Source organism: Podarcis pityusensis (genome assembly GCF_964106645.2).
Source record: "Podarcis pityusensis genome assembly, chromosome: 6".
In the NCBI taxonomy this organism is placed as follows: domain Eukaryota; kingdom Metazoa; phylum Chordata; class Lepidosauria; order Squamata; family Lacertidae; genus Podarcis; species Podarcis pityusensis.
Window position 1 is genome coordinate 31,930,003 of NC_138030.1, and position 21,852 is coordinate 31,951,854.

The following is a 21,852-nucleotide window of genomic DNA, read 5'->3' on the forward strand; positions in this document are numbered from 1 at the left end:
GGCAGGTATTTGGCTGCTTGCATTTACACCCTGATGCCAAACACCAACTCACATTACATGGGAAAGTATTCTTCTTGCAGCAAAATGTGGCAGCAGAGCCCCAAAAAGAAAGAACCAAAAATGCTGCATTTCTCTATGGTAAAAATGACAACCACTGACCAAAACATGCATCTTTAAGGCAGCAACTATTCATAGGAACAGGAAAACTTGTGCTCATCACATAATCCTTGGTAAATAATCTAACGTTTAGGAGATGTATTTGCTTTAAATAGATCTCTTTCCATCAAAAATAGATGTTACCAGTAAGAACAAATATAGTGCTTTAAAGCACTGCATGACATGTCAAACTGAATCATGGTTTAGTGCTACATGGACAAGGCTCCTTGTAGGTTTCAAGCCAGTTTCGTGACTCATGGTTTCAACCTGCCTTATTTATCAGCTAGCAATTATGCAACAACTGTTGGTCATTCACAATGAACCCCTGTTTGTATGTGACATGAAGCCAAGGAAAATAAGCATCTATACATAGTGAATCTTGGTGGCTTCTTGTTCCTTTGTGATATTCAATCTATAACCTTCTCATTAGTCTTCTTTATTTTATCTATTTATTTTCTAACATTTATAAGCCCACTTTTCTTCCATCACGGAACCCAAGGAAGCATACACATGGTTCCTATAAGGTCTCCCAATGAGAAACTGACCAAACAGAGATCCTGGAAGGTGTGGGCCTCTTTTGCTCTCCGTAGTTGCATTTTGTATTTTCACCAGAGAAATGTTGGAGGGTATGGTGCAGTTTAGGACTAGGACCGGGGAGACCAAAGGTAAAGAACCACTGCTTTGCTAATCAAGTTAACTGGTGACCTCAAAGAGTGGCTGTGATGCTATAATAGGAAATGGTATGATCTTTTATAGTATCCTGAGCTACCTGGGAAGAAGAATGGTACAAGAGTGTAATAAAATATGTAAATAGCATTATTATACTATACATTCTTTCCAGGCTAACCAGCGAGTAGCTTTAATACGTGATCCACCCAGTGAGGATGTATGAGGGGAAGCTATTCTGCTGAATGGCAGAAAGATTCCAAGTATAGGTTGAATTATCACTAAGGAAAGAGAGGCCAACAAAGTTCACTATGTGTAGCTGATTGTTTCTCAGTATAGTTGCTCTGTTAGCTTCGCCGGCAAAAGACACGATCACTTTTATCTTTCCCACACAATAAAAAAGCGAGGCTTTTCTCCAAAATGCCAGACGAATAGCCTCAGGCCCACAGACAGATTTCATGCACTCCTTTTTGTCCCACACGTTGCAATATAATAGTGCAGTGAGACATTTATATCACATCAGCATAGTGATCGGATATGCCTTTGTGGCCCATTTATCCCTGCAGGCCAGTGGCTCAAGCAGTTTGTGTCTACCCTGGCCCCACACTTGCCAACTGCAATGACTGTGGGACCAATGTGGGTTGTGTTCTCAGCACAACAGAGTTCCAGGAGTCGGCAGAGGCGTGCCCCACGAGAAAAGTACCTACTTTTCCCAGGAACGCTTCCTGTACTTCTGCTTATGCACAGACATGTCAAAATAAGACCATGGGAAGATGCAGTGCCAAAGAAGCACACGTACACCTGGCCCATCACTTTAGCAATCCTGCTTTGTGGTTCTTCCGTAGCAGTTCATAGAATTATAGCGTTGTAAAGGACCCGAGGATCATCTAGTCCAAACCCGTGCAATGCAGGAATCTCAACACACAGCCCCCCCCCATCCAATTTGAAATCATACAGGACCCTGCTTAGCTTTGCAAATGTGCTAGCAGTTTTATTTCTGCAGCACTAGATGCTCAGTTGCTCTTTTGTTAATTGCAGGACATGCCCCTAAATCCACCCCCTACTCTCAAATATTCTGTAAGGACACTGACGCTTTGCCTAGCTTCCACATGCCCAAGTGGTATCCAAGAGTCCATAACTGGATTCTCAAATAATGAAGTCAGCAGCCTGCTGTCCCTATGCATGCTATTTAGACTTACTTTGGACAAAAGTCCATCAGTGGAATTCAATATCATGCTCTTCCAATTGCTCCATCTGGCATTCTCGTTTGCTAGATGGAACTTCCCCCCATCAGGTGCGTAGGAAGGTGTGTGGGGAGGAGAGGAAGGGAAAGCCTCATTTTCCAGCAGCAGTCCATGTGCAGGGCTTCCACTGCTGGGGCTGGTTAGGTAAATCCCACCCCATTATCCCTAGAAATTAGGGAACTAGGCTTTTGTACCCTGTACTGTTAGCCGGCCACTTTTAAGGGGTTCTGCCAGCAATACGTTTCTTTTCTTTTCACCGGATTTTCCCTTGAAAATAAGTACATGGTTTTAGTCCAGTAACAGAACATGCTGTATGGGTTATTTCAGCTAAACTCTGTTCTGTAATAGAACCAACCCTTGGCATTTAATGGTATATTATTGTTTAAACAAGAGGGGACAGTGGAGCCAAGAAAGGCCTTTGGGATGTTGATGCCCCTCATCAATTCCAAAATTTTCACTGCTTGGCAGAACTAAGAACTTTCACTTAAAAAGGTAAAGGTAAAGGTACCCCTGCCTGTACGGGCCAGTCTTGACAGACTCTAGGGTTGTGCGCTCATCTCACTCTAGAGGCCGGGAGCCAGCGCTGTCCGAAGATACTTCCGGGTCACGTGGCCAGCGTGACAAGCTGCATCTGGCGAGCCAGCGCAGCACACGGAACGCTGTTTACCTTCCCGCTGGTAAGCGGTCCCTATTTATCTACTTGCACCCGGGGGTGCTTTCGAACTGCTAGGTTGGCAGGCGCTGGGACCGAACGACGGGAGCTCACCCCGCCGCAGGGATTCGAACCACCGACCATGCGATCGGCAAGTCCTAGGCGCTGAAGTTTTACCCACAGTGCCACCCGCGTCCCATTGAACTTTCACTTGCCTGGTGTTAAAAATATTATAAAGTGATAGCACTTTTACCCTTTTAATTTAGACATTGAAAATGGATAAGCAATCAGGTTTTGGTCAGGTGAAAAGCATATTTAGCTGTGTGTAAAAGGAGATTAACTTCTTCTGCAGCACCTCAGTTTGGGGTATTTAATTTTTGACACAATGCATACCTTTGACATAATGCCTGCTTCTCTTACTGCCCTGGCCTGCTTTGGAAGGGAGGGTGGCATATAAATTTAGCTTAAACAACAGTAATTTATCCCTGCCACTGTAACTTACAGCTTGGTGAGAGAGCGGAGGGTCACAAAGGCATCCGTGTGGATAGACTGAATGGAATTCCAGCTCAGGTCTCTGCAAGGCAAAAGTACATGCAGGGATGGAGAAAGTATGCTGAAGAGTCTGTAAGTCAGGGGTGGGGAACTGCTAGGGTTGCCACCTTTGGTTGGGCAAAATAAAGGGCAGGTTGGGGGGGGATTGTGGGGCTAAAAATTACTTTACCTGGTGCAGAAATAACACAGGGTTTACAGTGGTTTATTCTGCAACCCACCCTCTGCCCGTGCAAAAACCCTCTTTCTAACTCTTCCTCCCTGCCCCAACCCACCCTCTGCCTGTGTCCTGCGATAACTATTGCTCTCACTCTTGGCTCTCCTCCTTGTGAACCTACCCTTTGCCTGCACAAATACCTGGTCAGGCTCTACTCTCCTCCTCCCACCGGACCCACCCTCTGCCAGCACGGTTTGAGGATGAGGAAGAGAATAAGCTTGAACACATGAAAAAAGTCATCCCACTGGAAGTCCAAGCAGGAAAAAAAGGATAACCACATTTTTCTAGGAACGGGTAGCAACCATCCCATGGGTTGGATCTGGCACCTGGGGCTTCCCTATCCAGCTTGCAGCACACACACCCTGCCCCCTTCTCTCTCTGCAATTAGGCTTCAAAAAGCCTTCTAGTAGAGCCAATAGAAAGCTTCTTTAAGCATGATAGAGGCACAGGAGGGCATTTTCGGGAAAAGGTTGCGCCTGGGGAAGGGAGGGTTGACCCTGTCCTTTCTGTGCACTGTGACCTCCCCACCCACCAAAGGGTGGTGGTGGAATTATTATGTGTGAATTTAGTATGAGTATGGTGTGGATTGTTATTTCAGCAGAACCTCAGAAGTATGGGCCTTAGGAATACAAGCTGGCTGGTCACACAACAGGGCTCTTGCATATAGCTTCTGAAAGATCCATGGAGGGTATGAGGGGGCTGTTGTCCTCTAGCTTCAACAGGGAGAGCTGTGTGAGGAACAGCCTGAGCAGAAAGTGAAAGGCTGTGAGGTTTGCAAGATTGGGATAGGACTAAGCTTTGGGACAGAGGACTCTGTTCGAGAACTTGAGTAAGGAGCAGGAAAGATGAGTGATGGACCATTGTTTTTACTTATTTTTAAATTCCCCCCGTTTCAGTCCAAAGGGCTGAAATGTTTTGGTGCACAAATAATCTCTCGCTCCTGGTATGCTTGTAACTCTGAGGAATGCAATACATCACAAGTCTTCTCTCTGTGTGAGGCATGTGATAGATATAGAGTGTGTGTTCATATTGTTGTAGATTTGAAAGGGACACCCCTAAACCCTAGAAATTAAAAATGGTAGGGTTTTGATTAGTTGGAGGGTTGAAGGGAAAATTGCAGGCCAGTGGACCGGCTAAACTTCCTTTCCAAGCCAGGGCCACACCTGGGATAGAGGCATAAACATGACAAAAGGTGTTGATGGTTCATCTGAGAGGAATTCTTGGGCCTGGGCAGACAGAGCTTGCTATGGTGATAAGGTGCATGACTGAAGTGTCAGGAAAAGAGAGAGTTTGGAGTGAGGTGTGCTGGGAAGAAAAGGGGAGAGAAGAGACTGGGATCCATCTTGGGCAGCCTGGCTGAAGGCTGGCTGGGAGAGATAACTTTGACTCCAGTGCTGCGCTGCTGTGTGGGACAAGCCCCTCTTGAAATGACCATGCTGTAAGATCTGGACTCTCTCCATGCAGACTGAAGGTGTAAATAGATGAACGAATTATATCTATTAAAGCCATGACAGTCTTCGCTGCGTCTTCAAGCTTCCAAAGGAGCAAAAACCCTGGGTGAGTGCCTGAAATCCCCTGGAATCTTGCTACTGGCTTGGCAGAGAGTGGGGGTGGCACCCAACTTTTGCAACAATATTTTAAATTCATCTGCATCTGGTACTTTTGCAGGCTTGGAGCTGGGCCCAATACATTGAACTACATATTCCACTCAGTGCTGCTGCTCCTTTTTTTTGGTTGGTGGGGGCAAGGTAGATGTCATAACAAGAATGGGCTGTTGTGTGTCCATGAGCTGGCATGGCAGGCTTGTTTTGAATAGATCTTTGTACAGCTGTGGCTGCAATCATGCCCAGAGCGCACTGCCTTGCACTACTCCACGAAAATAAAAACCTCTGATGCTTCCCAGCAAGCTGTACTCACATGGAGCGCAAGGCTGTGAGCTGCCCAAAGGTGTCTGCTCCAATTTTGTGGATGTGGTTGTGCTGAAGGCCACTGCAAAGACAGAGAGGCTGAAATGAGAGAGGGAGACTTGCTTCACAGAGATCTCCATCCTCACTGGCAGCAGAAGAAAGGAGGACTGCCATGAAGGTTTATTTCTATTCAGGCTTGAAAAGGGGTTCAGATTTCAAGGGGAAAGTGGATCAAGAAACAAAACAACTCTTTGCCACCCACCCCTTTCCCTGCATACTGCCTCAGGCCTGCGACAGTGCCCCCTTCAAATAAAAAGTGTGCTTGAGGGAGGCAGGGTGGGGGGCGGCAGTTACAAGCACCAAGGTTTCTTTATACCAACAGTTCCCAGGCCTCTTCAGCATCTGCTCACACTGTGAAGCCTGCAGGGTTCGTTGTCACCAGCTGGTGCTCCCACCCATGGGAATACCATGCAGGTGGGGAGAAGGGAACTCTTGGGAAAGCAGAGACTCAGTGCCCTCTTACTCACTGGTCTGTTTTGCCCTGACCTTCTCAACCTGAAATCCCTCAAAACTATTTTATGTTCAGTGGTGGAGCATCTGCCTTCCCTTCAGAAGGTCTAAAGTTCAACCGATGCTAGGTCAGGCTGGGAAAAGCTCCTGCCTGCAACCCTAGAGAGCCACTGCCAGCCAGAGCAGACAAGACTGAGCTAGATGGACCAACAGCCTGGCTCTGCATAAGGCAGCTTCCTCTGCTGCTTCAAGCATTCATGCAAAAAGTTATACACAGGGCACAAGACACCCAGATATGTTATTAAACCCCAGGAAGATCCTGTGCTACAGCACCCATCTCCAGACTGTTTATCCACCTCCAGACTGCTTAACTTGTTGTGCAGGCTTGGGGATTCCACCTCAGCTTGCCCCGAAGCAAGAGTTACTCACATCTCTTCCAACTTCTGGCAGTGGTGGAAACTGGGTAGCTCCTCAATTTGATTGTGCGAGAGCTCACTGTGGGGAAAACAACGAAAGTTAGAACAAAGCCTTCCTTCTTGAAGGCCCTCCTGGAATGTATTTGGTTTTGAGGAAAGGAGTGGGTGTCCCCAGGCTATGCAGCTGGGGAAGCAGGAAACCCCAGAGACAGGTAATATCCTCTTTGCACCCACCCCATGCTTGGCACCAGTCCTTTCATTCATTTATATGCCCAGTTTCCTGATATTATCCCTAGATTATTCAACCCTTCCTCTGTTCAATTTAGCTTCTTTCTGTGTCCAACTCACCAAAAAAAGCCAAAAACAAAGCAGTCACTGGCTACTACTTGGTGGCTATCTAAGTTGACATAGGGGTATAAAGCATACTTCTGCATGATGCTGTTACATCACTTGAAACCAGTGTTCTTCAACCTTGTGTCCCAAGGATGTTGCTCAAGTACAACACCTACAATCCCTGATCACTGGCTAAAATGACTGGGGAATTATAGGAACTGTAGTCCAACAACATCTGGGGACGTATAACTGAAAAACACCACAGTTTAATGTATTGTGTGTTAGCTGAGGACTACGCAAGAGCTGTAGATGCCACTCCAGTGTCTGCGATTTTTCAATCCAGCACTTCTTTCAATATGTGCATAAGACAAACTTTGATCATAATCCTGGATAATCTCTGCCCTGTTTTTCCACCCACTCATCACCACGATATTCTTAACCCAATATGTCCCGATACTGGTGTTCATTAAATTTGGGGATTAAGAGTGATGTTCCATATGACTACAGATGGAACTGAAGCAACACAATATGATTTCCAGAAAGCCCATTAATGCTAGCTCCCTGGAATGGAGAAAGCAGAAGGGTGGAAAATGTGCCATGGCTGCCCAGTACATTTCTGTGCCAGACTGGTCAGCAACAGGGAGCCATGGCTTCCTGTGTTGGTAGGAAATATGCCTGCCAAGAGCCCTAGCAAGAAAGGGAAGCGTGTTTGTAACTCACAGAACTCGTAGGCTGGGCAGCTGCTGGCACATTCCTCCAGGAAGCAAACGGATGCCAGCCCGGGTCAAAGTCCTGTAGAAGAGGAGAAGACAGAGTTAATGCCAATATATGCAGGGAAGGCCTGGTCTCTTCCCTGTTGCTAGTATGAATACTACTGAGGAAGATGACTGGGATAGAATTAAAAGAGCTGCACCATGTGGGATATAGAAATCTATCACATCTGGGGGAATAGGGCGAAAGCAGGTACTGTACAAGTTGTGTCACTGTGGTCTAAGACCATGGGGAAAAGTGAAGAATGTTTTCCCAGCTGACCCAAGAATACCCTTTGCCTAGTCAAATTTCTACAGTAATGAAGCTCTGACATAGTCTGTCCAGCTAATGACAAGCTTTGCCTGCCACAGAGTAATTCTAAAAAAAGCAGCACCATGAACGAAAGTGGAAAACTGCCTGAAAAGCATATTTGGGCAGCTCCTTCAGGAGTTTCCTTTGCACCTCACATACATTTTCCTATCTTCCAGTGGGTGAAAGGGGACCTGCACTGATATGGATGAAGAAAACACTGCAGTTATAACCTGTTGATTCCTCTTTTTCATTCCCCTGATGGAATACAGTAAATTACGTGGCATTAGAAACAGGTAAAGGAAATTTGGAGTACAACATTCCAACTCGTGTTGGTTTCCTTTCTTTAATTTTTCCCTCAGGAAATAGACAGACAACAGCCCTGGGAATTATGATGAGCTCCCTGATGACAAGCGTGGTGGGGTTATGCAGTGATCTTGGGTTTCATATTCCTATTCCTTACATAATCTGGAGCAATGGATTCCCAGCAAACGCCTTCTCTGGAATAGCCTTGATGTTGTTGTTATGGAAACCCCTGTTGAGCAAGAAGACACCAGGGTGGTTAAGGATTAGAACACAGAAGTATTGTTTAAACATAGAAAGTCTGAAGTTAACTTTCTCACAACATAAAATTTACTACATGGATAGTGTGTGACTCTTCAATGTAGTCCATTGCATTTGTGAAGATGTGGCAGGAAGCTGTCACTACCTATGTTTTCCCTCCTGTTGTTTGTATACATGCTGCAAAACAGACACATGCCCATTACGTGGCCATGATTACCATATTTTATTTCTTAATATATGCACTTCACCAATTCTCAATGAAGCTCAAAGTAATTTAGCCTCTTTACAGTGAATGTGTATCAATTTTTTGAGATGCAAAGATAGGACAAAACCATTTAATGAAGCCAAACTGAATTAGCAGCATTGGTCAAACCTGACATCACAAACAGCAGTTATAATGTAAGCAGAATATATGCAAATAAGTACAAAAGACACCCCCTGAGCTCTTGGCAAGCTAACAATGTAAGCTTCACAGTCTAGACCCCTATCCTGGGACACAGTAATCTGGTGGGAACCAGTGCAGCTGAAACACCCCAGATATGTGGACTTTGGAAACTGGAAACACTGAGACAGTGCATGCCACTCCCAAATTAGGACCATCTGAACACACCCTAAGGGCTGAGAAGCCTATTACCCACAATGCATGTCTGTTTCCTGGAAAGCCAGAAATTGCCCATGTCCTGGAAGAATGAATGGACCTTAGTGAGGTGGAAAATGAGAATGCTCCACTGAGGGTAATAATTAGAGCCTCAAAGCTTCTTCTGAAGGAACATAGCCCTAGAGGTGGAAAGCAGCAGGGGCTGCAGAAACTGGCACAGCAAAATATGCCCATCCCATCAGTGCTGTGGACCTTCAGCAGTTCTCTGCGGAGGTGTGTTTGTGTGCGAGTCTCATGTGTTTGGCCAAAGGCCATCGTTATTACACCCCATGGCGATCTGCCCACTGGTACCACAACTTTGGAAATTCTATTTGGCACTAATGACATCTGTGAGGCATTTATTGCAGTGCGGGGAGAGGGGCATGCTGAATTTATGAGAGGCCTGGTGAAAGAGGAATGCGCATTAGCATTTGGAATGGCAGTTCCGTCCACATTAAAGCTGGAGCCAGATTATCTCTGAGAATTCTTCCTCGAGGAAAGCAAATGAAATGCCTTACAGCTCTTGAAGTCGGCCGAGTGTCCTAATGGCCACTGGGAATTCCACCAACTCATTATAATTTAGGTCCCTGGGAGAGAGAAAAGCAAAGGCATCATTAAGAAAGCTAGAAAAGCTCAGCAGAGTGTGACACATTCCAAAGGGTTGGAAAAACACAGTCATTATGCACTGGAGATGAGCTTTCCAAGTATGTTTATCCAGCCACCCATGTCTGGAAACACAATATCAAAGAAATGCTGGAATATTCCCTGTTAGGAGACAAATCAGGCCTGAGCCAAGCCAAGCTCCAGAGACCTCTAGTAATACCACCATCCTGGACCCCCAGCATCCCTATCTGAGCTACTCTCTCTGATGCATCTTAGCTGCCCTTCTAGGACTTGGCATTCTACCAGTCTATCCTACACTCACCACCACCACTGTCCTCCTCTCAAACACATTTCTAAAACCAAGCAAAAGGAAGAGGAAATTATTTAATGCATTTTCAAATAGAGTGCTTTCTTCACGGCTTGCTTGGCCTTGCCTGGTTTTCAGAGAAAAGGGGAAGCAGCAGCTGTAGCCTACAAGGGCAGAGAGCAGCTACTGCCGAGGTAAGTTATGTTATGGCTACTTTAAAGAAAACGAGAGGCATAGGTGGCCAACGAGTCATCGTCCCTCCAATGCTGTGCAGTCAGTAACTGTCATCATCGCCAGCCAATAGCCAGGGGTGATGGGAGTTGTAGTTCAAAACCAATAAAATTAAGATGACGATGCAATCTTGTTGCAAGTGAAATGTTGTGTTTTGGTGTTATGATAGTTGCTGTTACGCTATTGCTTTATTATGTCTAGAAATTGTTCTCGTGATAGTTGTTTTTCTTGTTTTCTTTGTTGTAAGCTCAGGGGCGTAGGAAGGGGGAGCGGTGTGCCCTGGGTGCCATCCCAGAGGGAGGGGGTGACAAAATCCTCCCTGGGCGGATTACCGCCGCGCCAATCACCCCGTCCCCTGGGTGCACGTCATGTTCGCCGCTCCAGGTGCCCAAGCAGCTAGCTCCGCCACTGTGTGGAAAGATGGCATACAAATAAAATGAGGGTGGTGGTGGTGATGATTAAAACATCAGGAGGGAACCATGCTGTCCACCTGTGCTTTTAAGGAAATCATATGGCAGGCTCCCTTCACCCGTTTGATATTTGAGGGCAAAGCCACATATGCCAGTCTTGCAAAGCACAGCTCCAGAACAGCTCCATTTACATACAGTCACTAACAGAAGGGAGATTGAAACATAATTCTAAGATGAAATACACATGCCCTCTCATTAGGAGGAGGATATGTGAACTATGCAAGACTGGCATGAAAAATACATTTATATATATTTTTATACATCATTGCCATTTTATATATTATTGCCGTTGTTACAACAAGGAATGGGGCGGGGGCGGGGATGGCACAGGCCTAAATACATTTTTGGGGGATGGTGGTGTTGGCATGCCATGTTTGTCACATGTCACATTGAGTGACTATAACATCTGAAAGCACCACTAATTCTCCAAGGGGAAATGAGATATATCATGAGTTACATGCAAGAAGGCCCCAACATTAATTATGCTTTTCAGTGGTCAGAGTGTGTTAACCCTCCTACTATATTTGGATTAAAATTTTCAACTAATATAGTGTCCCCTCATCCCCAACCGGTTTAATTCACTTGTTGAGAGAGTGATGCCCATTTCCAGGAGAAATGTCTCTATCTGTATTTCTGAGCCAGTGATGAAGATAGACAAGAGAAGCTCCTAGCTAAACTTAACCCAAAGAATATGATGCCATCTGAACAGGGTGGGTGATCCACAAGAAAAGAAACAGAACAAATAATTCACGCTGGATTTCTCAGGTCTAAAACGGCCAATGAGGTACTTGCTGCTGTGTAGATTATGTACTACCCATCGCCTCATTGTCCCATTCGTGGAAGAAGCCAGCACAATAAAACACGTTGCAGGGAACTATCCTGACTCATAAATGCCATGTGACCATTTCTATTTACATGGTAGCCCAGTGGGTTTTAACTGGTGAATATCTTAGAACCTTTGAGTAATTACTGGCTCCTGTGGATTACTTTGTAATTGCACTTAATGGACCCCAAAGTAATTACCACATGAATGGGATTGTGGTTAAAGGACAGAAACAACCATGAATTTACTCTGGAATTAAATGGGATTTGCCGTCTAATTGCCTAGTAATGCCCACTTCCCTCCTTTCTCCCCCACAACCACTGCCTCATAATTACCCTGTAACTCCCCTGTGCCCTTATCCATTGTAGGCAGGGCTAGACATGCCTCTTATTAGCAGTGGAAAGAAGCATCATGTAACACAAATCAGTGTCAAAAGTGTTTGCATGCAGTTAGATCCATATGCTATAACACCTACTTAAACTCAGAGGCCCCAATACAACAGACTAGTAGGTGAACATCTCAGATATTCATTCACACACACACACACACACACACACACTGTAAAGTGGCTACCCTGGAACAAAGGAACTTCAAAGAGAAATGCCAGTGTGAACCTGCAACATTAAAAAATTCAGTTCTATTCATTTGGGTCTAAGTAGAGATAATGGTTTCCTGTTCCACTATAGGAGTGAATTTTCTCAGCAATGCTAAAACAATTCTGTTGTCACCAACCACTGTTGCTGCAAAGGGTCATTTTACATATATTTGAGCTTTGACTGAGCTGTCAGACTATACTTGTTGCATCCCATTGACACTTAATTCCAACATTGACACACACACAAACACACCATTACATCCGGGGTATGTATAGCTGAAAACTGAATCACACTTCATGCAACTGAAGATAGCTCTGGTCCATGAAATCTAGTGCTGTAACGACCACAAAACTCTTTGCTCAGTGTGCTTAAGGTATTTGATTGCAGTGGAGGTAAGCATACTCCACTTGTGACCAGAAATATTTCCCAATTTTTAAAGGCGTCAGTCTTCTATGACATTCTAATTTCAAACTTCACTACTACAATGGTGTTTTCTCAAGTGACACAGAAACAGGTGAGTTTTAAATGTCTCACTTGTTACAGGGAGGTGCGTAATGGGAAAAAGCCATTTTTATATTGGATGTACTATCTTCTCACTATATCTTTTCCTTCAGTTACAGACGTGGAAAAATGAAAACTCAGATAAAAGCACTGCTTTTGACAACAGCCTAAGCAATACACACTGTTAAAAACCCCCAAAACTACGGCTAATCATTTTATAATCTAATGCTCTGTGAGATTTTGCAGTGGTGGTGAATCTCCTGGCAGAGAATGACTAAAATGCTCGGACAAGATAAAGGCACCTCTGCTGCTACTGGTTACATCATATCTCCACAGGAAGTGGGGAGGTTAGTGAATGATGGGCTTGAGGGAAAATGGGGTTTGAAGAATTAGTACAAAGGAAATAGGGAAGGAAATGTGTGGGGTTGGGAGAGCTTTTTAAAAAGGTGTCCAGTGAAGCAGTGTGCTAAGGGGAGAGGTCATGCCTCAAGAAGAGTGGAAGAAATTATGGTCCAGTAAAATGAAGTCTTGCCCAAATGAAGAGAACAAAAAGGAACACAAACTTTAGCAAATGAAATGTAAGCAGACAACAAAGGATGCACTTATTATTAGTAGTAGTATTATTAGTAGTAGTAGTATCTGAGGAGCACATCATTTTAAACATAAAGACCATCACCAATAAAATATTTAAATACATTAGAAAGAGGAAACTGGCTAAGGTGGTTGTTATGTACTGAGTTGAATAGGATCCAAAATGCAGCAGTCTGATTGGTCCTAGAACAATAGGATCCAAAATGCAGCCGTCTGATTGGTCCTAGAACAATGCAGCAGTATGATTGGTCTGCAGGAGCCACCCAATCCAGCTCCAGATGGAAGTGAATCCACAACCTGATTGGCCTGCAGGAGAATTCCAGAATTAGCCAATCACGTGCAGCCCATTGTGTAAATAATGTATATAAAGCAGATACTTTGAGGGGACTTTCATTCCTCCTCACCACTATGAGCTGAATAAAGAGCATGAAATCCACTCTCGACTCTTGAGTATATTTCAGTGGTGGTTGGGCCTTTAGACAACAAGGAGTAAAAGGTGTGCTAAAGGAAGACAAGGACATTGCAGAGAAACTGAATGAATTCTCTGCATTCTGTTTACACAGTGAAAGAGCACAGGTCACTTGTGCTTGAACTCACTTTCTCAAGAAGAGAATCGGAGGAACTGAGGAAAATAGTGGTGATAAAGGACAATGGCTTAGACCTTATCGACAAATGGAAAATGGAAAAATCACTGTGTTCAGATGACATCTTCCTGAAAGTTCTTAAAGAACTACAGTGTTAAATTGCTCATCTTTTAACAAAAAATATGTAACTTGTCCCTAAGATCAGCCTCCATATTGAAGGACTGGAAAGTGCCCATTGTGACACTATATATATATATATATATCTCCATATTAGGGTTTATTAGGAAAGGAACTGACAATAAAACTGTCATTATCATAAAGCCATTGCACAAATCTATGATGCAACGGCACTTGGAACGTTGTGTACTTGGAATATTGTCTGATTTGTTTTTAATTGTTTTCAATATTTTGAATTGCTGTGCCCTTCCCTGAGACCATGTGGTGAAGAGGGGATGATGGTGATGATGATAATAATGTTTACATTTATCCTGATGTGTTTGCAGGGAGATCAGACATCAGCTACAGAGCATTCACTCCGACTGATTTGTGGGAAGACTAGATGGTGTTACATCAGAGCAAGTGTTACCCCACACTTTCCACCGCATTTTCCCATCATTTTCTTTATTGCAAAAAACGTCTGATCCTTTGGGGAAGTAGGTTTCTTGCACCAGATCTTCCCACTGTAATTGCACAACCTGAGTTTGCCAATATGTGATTGAATCCCACTCAAAAATAGCAACAGTCTGGAGGCGCCTTTAAAGGGATGACTGTATTGGGTTGCAATTGTTGATATAGCGCTTGCTTAGATCAAAATTTCCATAACTAATGGAATTCCTATGAATGCAGGGTGGGGAATTGTGAAATATAATATTTCCATTATGACGGTCTAGTCCTCCAAGCAGCCTCTCCCATGAACATGAAAAGTCTGGCAATTTTTGACATGATCCATGTTAGAACTAGTAAAAACAAAACATCAATTGATAGCTAATATAATTAGTAAAACGTAAGCCGCTCATTTGCTTTTTCAGTTGCTCTTCCAAGCGCTTTCACAGGCTTTAATTGACAGTTGTAATTTTTGATTGCATATCAAGCAGCATGCAAGCACATACAAGAACAGTTCTTTCTGAATAAGCACTGGCATTCTTCACTTGTGTTGAGAGCCTATCTAGATAACCTCTCAGTTTCTGCTTGGCAGAGAAAAAATTACTGTATTTTTCAGCAGATCCCTCTGAATAGGGGTGCCATTCCTGAACTCTATTTGGGAATGCACTTGCTAGAGGGGCAAAAGTTATACCAAAATGCAAATGAACTGAGGCGCACAAAAGCCCTTTCTTAGAGCTTGCTCTTAGGAATGCTAGCACTGAGCAATGCAAAATATGAAAGAGCTGTTTGAGAAACCCTTGCAATATAGCTTCGCTACCAATTTAGGACTTAAGATTTCCTTCAGAATAATACTTTAGTTTCCACTAGACTACTTCAGTGCTTAATTTCTACAAAAAGAGATGCAGGAGCTCAAGCCTGACCAGAAAGGGCCACTTATCCAGTTTTGGGATGGGCAGTGGTTGACGCCCATCATGATTCCCACCCCCCACCCCCCACGGAGGAGAAAAATTCTTTCGGCCTTGTGGCCAGCCATTGGGATCCTCCTCAGAGGGCTGCATGGGATTCTGGAATTCCCTGCCCAATAATTTTGAATTTTTGCCCAATCAGCCTTGGCGGGGGGGGGGGGGCGCACTGGCTGAAGACTGCAGCAAGTCTTCACTCTGGTCTGGCATCAAAGGGTAACAGCCGGCTTCGCTGTAGATCAGCAGCATGGCCAACAGAAGAGCAGCCCATCCACCCCATATGCTGTTCTTGAGGCACCTTATAAAAGACCTTGCTGTGATTCAAATGGTCGCTGTATTTGAATTTGTTTGCAAACAAATCAGGCCTGTTGGTTTTTTCTTTCTTTCTTGCATTCCTCATAAGAATCGCCACAACTTTCTGCAGATAAGGCATTGGGTAGAATCTTTAGTCCAATTCTGGGTGATTTGATTCATCACCCTGACATCAAGCAGGTGTGATCTCAGGGTACCCTGGTAGAGGGGTCTGAGTGGAAGTTTCTGTCCTGAATCCAAGTGGGGAGCCAAAGGGCCTTGGGGCTTCCAGTAGAGGTCTGGGGAGTATCAGCTTAGTTGACCTGTGTCTTGAGCTGGCCCATAATTCAGGCACAACCCTGTACAAACTTCAGCCTTCCCCTGGGAGGCTGATAGTGGATACACAGCCAAAGTCTAAGCCTACCTACATCTGTGATTGAAAAGGTTGTGACCAATTTTTAACCCCATAAAGTTGTGTCAGGATTGTTCCACCTATTATTGCTTACTGCCTTCGCCTGTGGGGTAGGGTACACTGTGAGTGGGTCTGCAACAACTCCCTCAGAGCTAGACACCCTTCCCCAGCATTCTCTCTATTTACTCACTGTTGAGGAATATGCACTCAGAACCTATTCTTACTGCATAAGCTATACTCAGGGTAAAGCTCTGGTACTGAGAATAGAGTTTGGAAGGATCAGATAAGGCTGACACAAGCTCCAACCTCATCTGCAATGGAAAAGTCTACCTTGATTTACTCCATTTTTAAACTAGTCCTGCGTAGGTGATAGCTTGATAAGGCCATTCTTTATAGCAAAACAACTCTATAAGAGTTCTTTATAGAACACTCTAGAGGCTTTCTGGGCCAACAAATAAATGCTTAGGACGAAGTGTTCTAGCTGCAGCATCAGTGTAATGTCACAAAAGATGACATTATGTTAGCATTGGTGAGTTACTATTTCATTTCCAGCTTTCCCATCAGGGTCCTGCAGCAAATCTTTGGGATGTATTTGCATAATTGCAACCATATACCCATAACCCTCCCCAAAACATTTCATCTAAATTGCTAAATATGGAGAAAGAGTCGTCAAACAAGATTGTGAAGTGCCCTGGCTTAGCTTTTAGACCACCTTTCTGTCCATGGGGCTATTCAAATCTAAATCAGACAAAACAAAACAGGGGAAAATATTTGCACTAAGGTGGGAAAACTTCAGGCTGCAGAATATACTAAGGCTGCGAATCCATTAGCATCTTAAAATGCAGCAAGTTACAGACACTTCAGGTTACAGATGCTTCAGGTTACAGACTCCGCTAACCCAGAAATAGTACCTTGGGTTAAGAACTTTACCTCAGGTGGTGGCAGTGGGAGGCCCCATTAGCTAAAGTGGTACCTCAGGTTAAGAACAGTTTCAAGTTAAGAACAGACCTCCAGAACCAATTAAGTTCTTAACCCGAGGTACCACTGTATAGTCAATGGTCAACATCATGGAAAAAACAGAATGTTATACTAAGAACATTTTTTGATGCAACGGCTCTAGTTGTCTTGGTGGATACTGCATTTTCACAGCACTTAGAACTGCATTGTCACAGAGTCCCCATGACTTTGTGGGCATCCAAACAACGTATTTCCTCTGCCCCCATTTAACCCCACTTTCTTTGGAAATCCATTATAAAAAACATACAACAACCTGTTGTCAACAACCTGTTTGCAAAAGCCGAATGGCCCATTATGTCCCTGTCTGGAAGACGCTATATCATTGTTGGGAAAAGACAGTTTTCCCTCTGGCCAGCACTATAATTTATAACACAACTGCAGTTTGGAAAGTGTTGTGTGACCGACCAACTGGGACTGTGCCTGGGACATGAATTATGTTGAGTAGCCAAACTCCCTGACAGGACTTGCTCATGTCTTCCTTACTTAAAAATAAAATAAAATATTGCTGGATGAGCACTCCCTTGCTTAATAGCTCCAACGAGAGAATGTTCATGTAATTCTATAAAACTAAAATACCCCCCCCCCAAGAAAATTGGCAAACAATAGCAACGCTACGTTCTGTGTCGCTCCAGAGGACTCCAAATAGAAATAAACTGGTACAGTGGTACCTCAGGTTACATACGCTTCAGGTTACATATGCTTCAGGTTACAGACTCCGCTAACCCAGAAATAGTGCTTCAGGTTAAGAACTTTGCTTCAGGATGAGAACAGAAATTGTGCTCCGGCGGCACGGCAGCAGCAGGAGGCCCCATTAGCTAAAGTGGTGCTTCAGGTTAAGAACAGTTTCAGGTTAAGTACGGACCTCCGGAACGAATTAAGTACTTAACCTGAGGTACCACTGTATATGAAAAGAGTCTCTTGTCCGTGTTAATGGTCTTTCTTGAAGCTCAGTCCTCTGCCAAAGGTGGGTGGGGGGAATGGGTGTGAGGGGTACGGCTATAAAACCCTTACTCGCTTAACCACATTCAGAGCTGCCAGTTCAGGTTTTTCACCTATTCCGGCTTTTAAAAGAGGAACCTCTTAAAACTCCGCCTGGTCTCCTGGAAAAGCAGCAGGCTAACTGAACTTGTTATTGTTCTAGAGAGCTTCCATGGACCCATATTTAGAACACCTCGATCAATGTTTATTTAAGAGTAAAAGTAAATCGACAGTAGCAAAATGATGACTGCCAGACAGGCCTGCCAGAGTGATTTGTTTGAACCAATGACACACAGCCTGGAACTAATAATAACTCTTGAGGGGCTGGAGAGTGAGAGAGACGAAAACAGATAGCCTCAGCTCAATTTTCTGCCTCTTAGAGGCTATTAGTGGTTCTGCCTAGGAAGCCAAGGGGGGGGGGGGAAACCTATATGGAACCATAAACTCTTCCACAGAACACCACAAATTTGCAGCTAATAAACCTACAGATTCAGTAAGATCAGAAATTGGAGCTGGAAATTTTCTGTTTAGTTTCATACTGTTTCCAGCCCCTTCCAGTAATTCAGACTGCTGCTGTAACTCTGTGACAGTTGTTGCCCAAGAAAGCAGAAAAAAGGGTCCATAGCACTTCCAGACTTTTTGCTAGGGCGTTATTTCTACATTGCTAGCTGATATTTTCCAATAATTTTGGCTGCCCACCTTTTTTGGAGTGGGCATGTGCCCACATCTGGGCAGTGCAAATATTATGGGTGAGTGCCACATTCAAAGAGTGCAATATGTGAGGTATAACTGGGAATGGGGAGAAGGCTCATGGAGTTAAACATTACAGAAATTTAGCTCAAGTCAAATCAGCAAGAATCCATTCCGGCTAAGATTTCCCAGGAAATTTTGCATGCAGTTACATGGGAATCTGCTTTGACTCTGAAGTTGTTTTTACATAGCTAAGTTTTAGAAGTTGGTATTCCAGGCTTGCTATCCTGGGATAACAACTCCCCCTTGAATTAAATAATTTTAAAGGATATTTTAGCTACACACTCTCCATAGTGAAGTGGGATCACTCTTATGTCATAATGTGATCAAACTCAGCATGACAGGTGAATTAAGAGTGCCTTGTTCATACAAGAAATTGAAAGAAGTCCCTGTGCTTTCTCAAATAAATTGATCCCAAAGAAAGATGAAGGTTAGGTTTTGATTATGGTTTACCTGTATCATCAGCTTTCCCTCTTCATATGGAAAATGAGTCACTGCTGACAGAAATGGTACCATAAATTTAGAGTTTTTTTGCCGGGGAGTGGGACAACTGCTAGTGGTCAGGCTTTGTCAGGACAGAGTATTTAGCTATACGTTGCAACCAGTGAATCCCAGATAGCTTAACACTGAGAGCTCACCCTTTCTCTTAACTCCCCAAACCTGGGATGATCATAGAATGTGACCACACTGTTCCTGAGATGTTAGTGTCACTTCATAGGATCAAAACTCAGCTGTCTCCTCAATTGCCCCAGGCCTTCCCCTCACACTAAGCTCCTTTTCTTTAATGCTTCTGGAAAGTGTTTGTTCTCAGCTGTCTGTTCTGTAGCCAAGGAAGCTTCTGGATTCAATATGGTTTCAATTTGGGCTGAATTTATTTAACAAGCTAAAAGTAGGCTTTCGGGAGCTGGACTCTCCTGGGGGGTCCTTCACTATACAGATTCAGGAAGAATCTGTATGAGTGAGAGAGAACACCAGGGCTGCAGCTACAGAGGGGGAAAAGACCCCCAGGGGACTAATTCCACATAATTGGGTGATGCTTAGAATGATAGACATAGATTAGGAAACCAAGAGTAGATCTGAATGCACCTCTGCTATGCACCTCTACAATTTATTTACTTATTTTGTATGAATGGTGCTCCCTTTCCATATTGGTAAAATGATAGTATGCCATTAAAGCAACCTCGTGGGCGCTTTTTAATGATGTAATAGCTGTGAATGTTTTACCAGAAACACCCAGAGTGACTTCGTTGGCTAGATGCCAGTATGAATTATGGAAAGCACCATATGAAAGTCTGCAGATTTCTGTGTTGGCAGTAAAGACAAATCCAACTTCATTTTATGGTTTGGAGAGCATTGTGGAATGAATAGGTGAATCTAGAATAGGTTGTACATTAAAGCTGTCCTTTCTAAGACAGCAAGGAGAAGTTGACACTGAAAATGATAGGACAGGAATGAGCAGAAAGACCATGAAGAGCTTTAGGTATTGCTCTGGCTTCCACTGTACTTTCCTCCCTCTCAAAAGCATGAGATTCCCCCTTCCTCTGAGACAGGAGGACAGTTGCCTTGTACAAATTACAGATTCCACAGTATACATTTAAAGCACATGATGCCACCATTAGCATGAAACCTGTCAGCAAGGTGATGGAGATGACTGAGCCAAATTGCCCCAGAGACCCATGGCATCTGATTGCCTGTCTTTGTCAAGATAGTAGAACAACACCTAGATAAAGGCAGCAGAAACTGGAAATTAACTCTAGGAATAGAAGGGTGGAATTGTGGCAGTTCCAACTGGAATGTCATGCCATTCATACAAAAAGTGGGTAGGGGTCAGGGGAAAATGAAGCTTAAACTGGTACATGCAAACCTCTGTCAGAAACTGCACAAATAATAGGGCAGATGATGAGCTATGTGTCAGACAAATGGGAATAACTACAGAATATGCACATTTGCTAAATCTCTTTAGTTTATCAAGGATTTCTAATGTGACCCTGGTTCACATTTGAAACATAGACATTATGCACCATGAAAGTTCAAACAGCAGTTAATTCTTTTAGACCTTAAAACCATAAGCAAAACAAAAATTACATTCCATGAGCATCTGTCAAATTCTATCAGTTACCAAACAACAAACACATTCTTTCACAGCTCATATCCCGGGGTCAGAAACTATAAAAAGTTTAATCAGATTCACATTCAGTGGCTGGCATTTTATACTCCAGGATATGACCTCTGGAAAGGCCTATTGAACTGTACCGTAAGTGGATGGATTAATCCTGCTCAATTCACAATGCTTAGAAAAACTGGAGAACTGGCACAGGCCAGACAGTCAGAGCAGAATCTACTTCTAGCCTCTTGCGTTTCTGGTATTATAGTATGCTTTTTCCTTTCTCAGATTTCAACCCATGTATCATTACAGTCTTCCTAGATCTGCACCCATTCTCTAGTTCCCGTTTCCTCCTCATCTTCTTGCTCTTATTCCATACACTTATTACTCCAGCTTCCCTCAGTCTCTTGCTAACTCCAGCTCTTAAGAGGAAAGCTGCATTCTTATTTTATATTTTTTATTATTTATGTTGAAATTGTGCAATTTGATTGTGAATTTTTTTATGTTTTACTTATTGTTTATGGCTACTTTTGTTTTACTGTAATTATGCACGCTTTTTTCATGTTTCACTTCAAGCATGATTTGAATTATGGAAAGACAGCATACAATTAACATTATCTATTTGTGTATGTATGTAAACTTTGGCAACCAAGTTTTGGACTATATATATGTTTTAAAGTTATTATTAAATTAAATTAAATTAAAAACCAACATAAAACTTCAAAAAAAAATTGACTACATCATCTATTGATCCTCATGTTTTTTCAATGAGAATAAACATTTCCTACAGAAAGCTGAAACTTCAGCTCAGCTTTCATTTTATATTTGGGTACAGTGCATTGTCTCTTTATAATATAAACAGACACATCCAAATCCCAACCGGTATGTGCAATTTAGAGGAACAAGCATTACAAGAATATCATACTTAAACAGATTGTATCTGATACTGTAAAGGGAAAGCTAAGATTAGGAAGAAAATAACATATCATAAATGATACGTGTCCAGACTACAATCACTGTCATGTGATGACACTTGATTCCAGCCAAGATACAATTCCCAGGCAATAGAAGCCACGATCTTGAGATCGGTAGGGAATTCTGCCATACCACCCACTTTTT

The 21,852-nt window shown here is 43.4% G+C and overlaps 1 protein-coding gene across 1 annotated transcript in view; it reads right to left on the minus strand.

The window, feature by feature from the left end:
* The window catches only part of LGR6 (leucine rich repeat containing G protein-coupled receptor 6), a 139,302-nt gene that overhangs the window by 11,684 nt on the left and 105,766 nt on the right, over positions 1 to 21,852 (minus strand). Inside the window, exons 7-12 of the mRNA XM_081009816.1 lie at positions 9,429 to 9,497; positions 8,173 to 8,244; positions 7,371 to 7,442; positions 6,331 to 6,396; positions 5,402 to 5,473; positions 3,221 to 3,292 (exon numbers count right to left, since the gene is read on the minus strand). Of these exons, the coding sequence (XP_080865942.1) occupies positions 3,221 to 3,292; positions 5,402 to 5,473; positions 6,331 to 6,396; positions 7,371 to 7,442; positions 8,173 to 8,244; positions 9,429 to 9,497 (423 nt within the window). The remainder of the gene's footprint in view (positions 1 to 3,220; positions 3,293 to 5,401; positions 5,474 to 6,330; positions 6,397 to 7,370; positions 7,443 to 8,172; positions 8,245 to 9,428; positions 9,498 to 21,852) is intronic.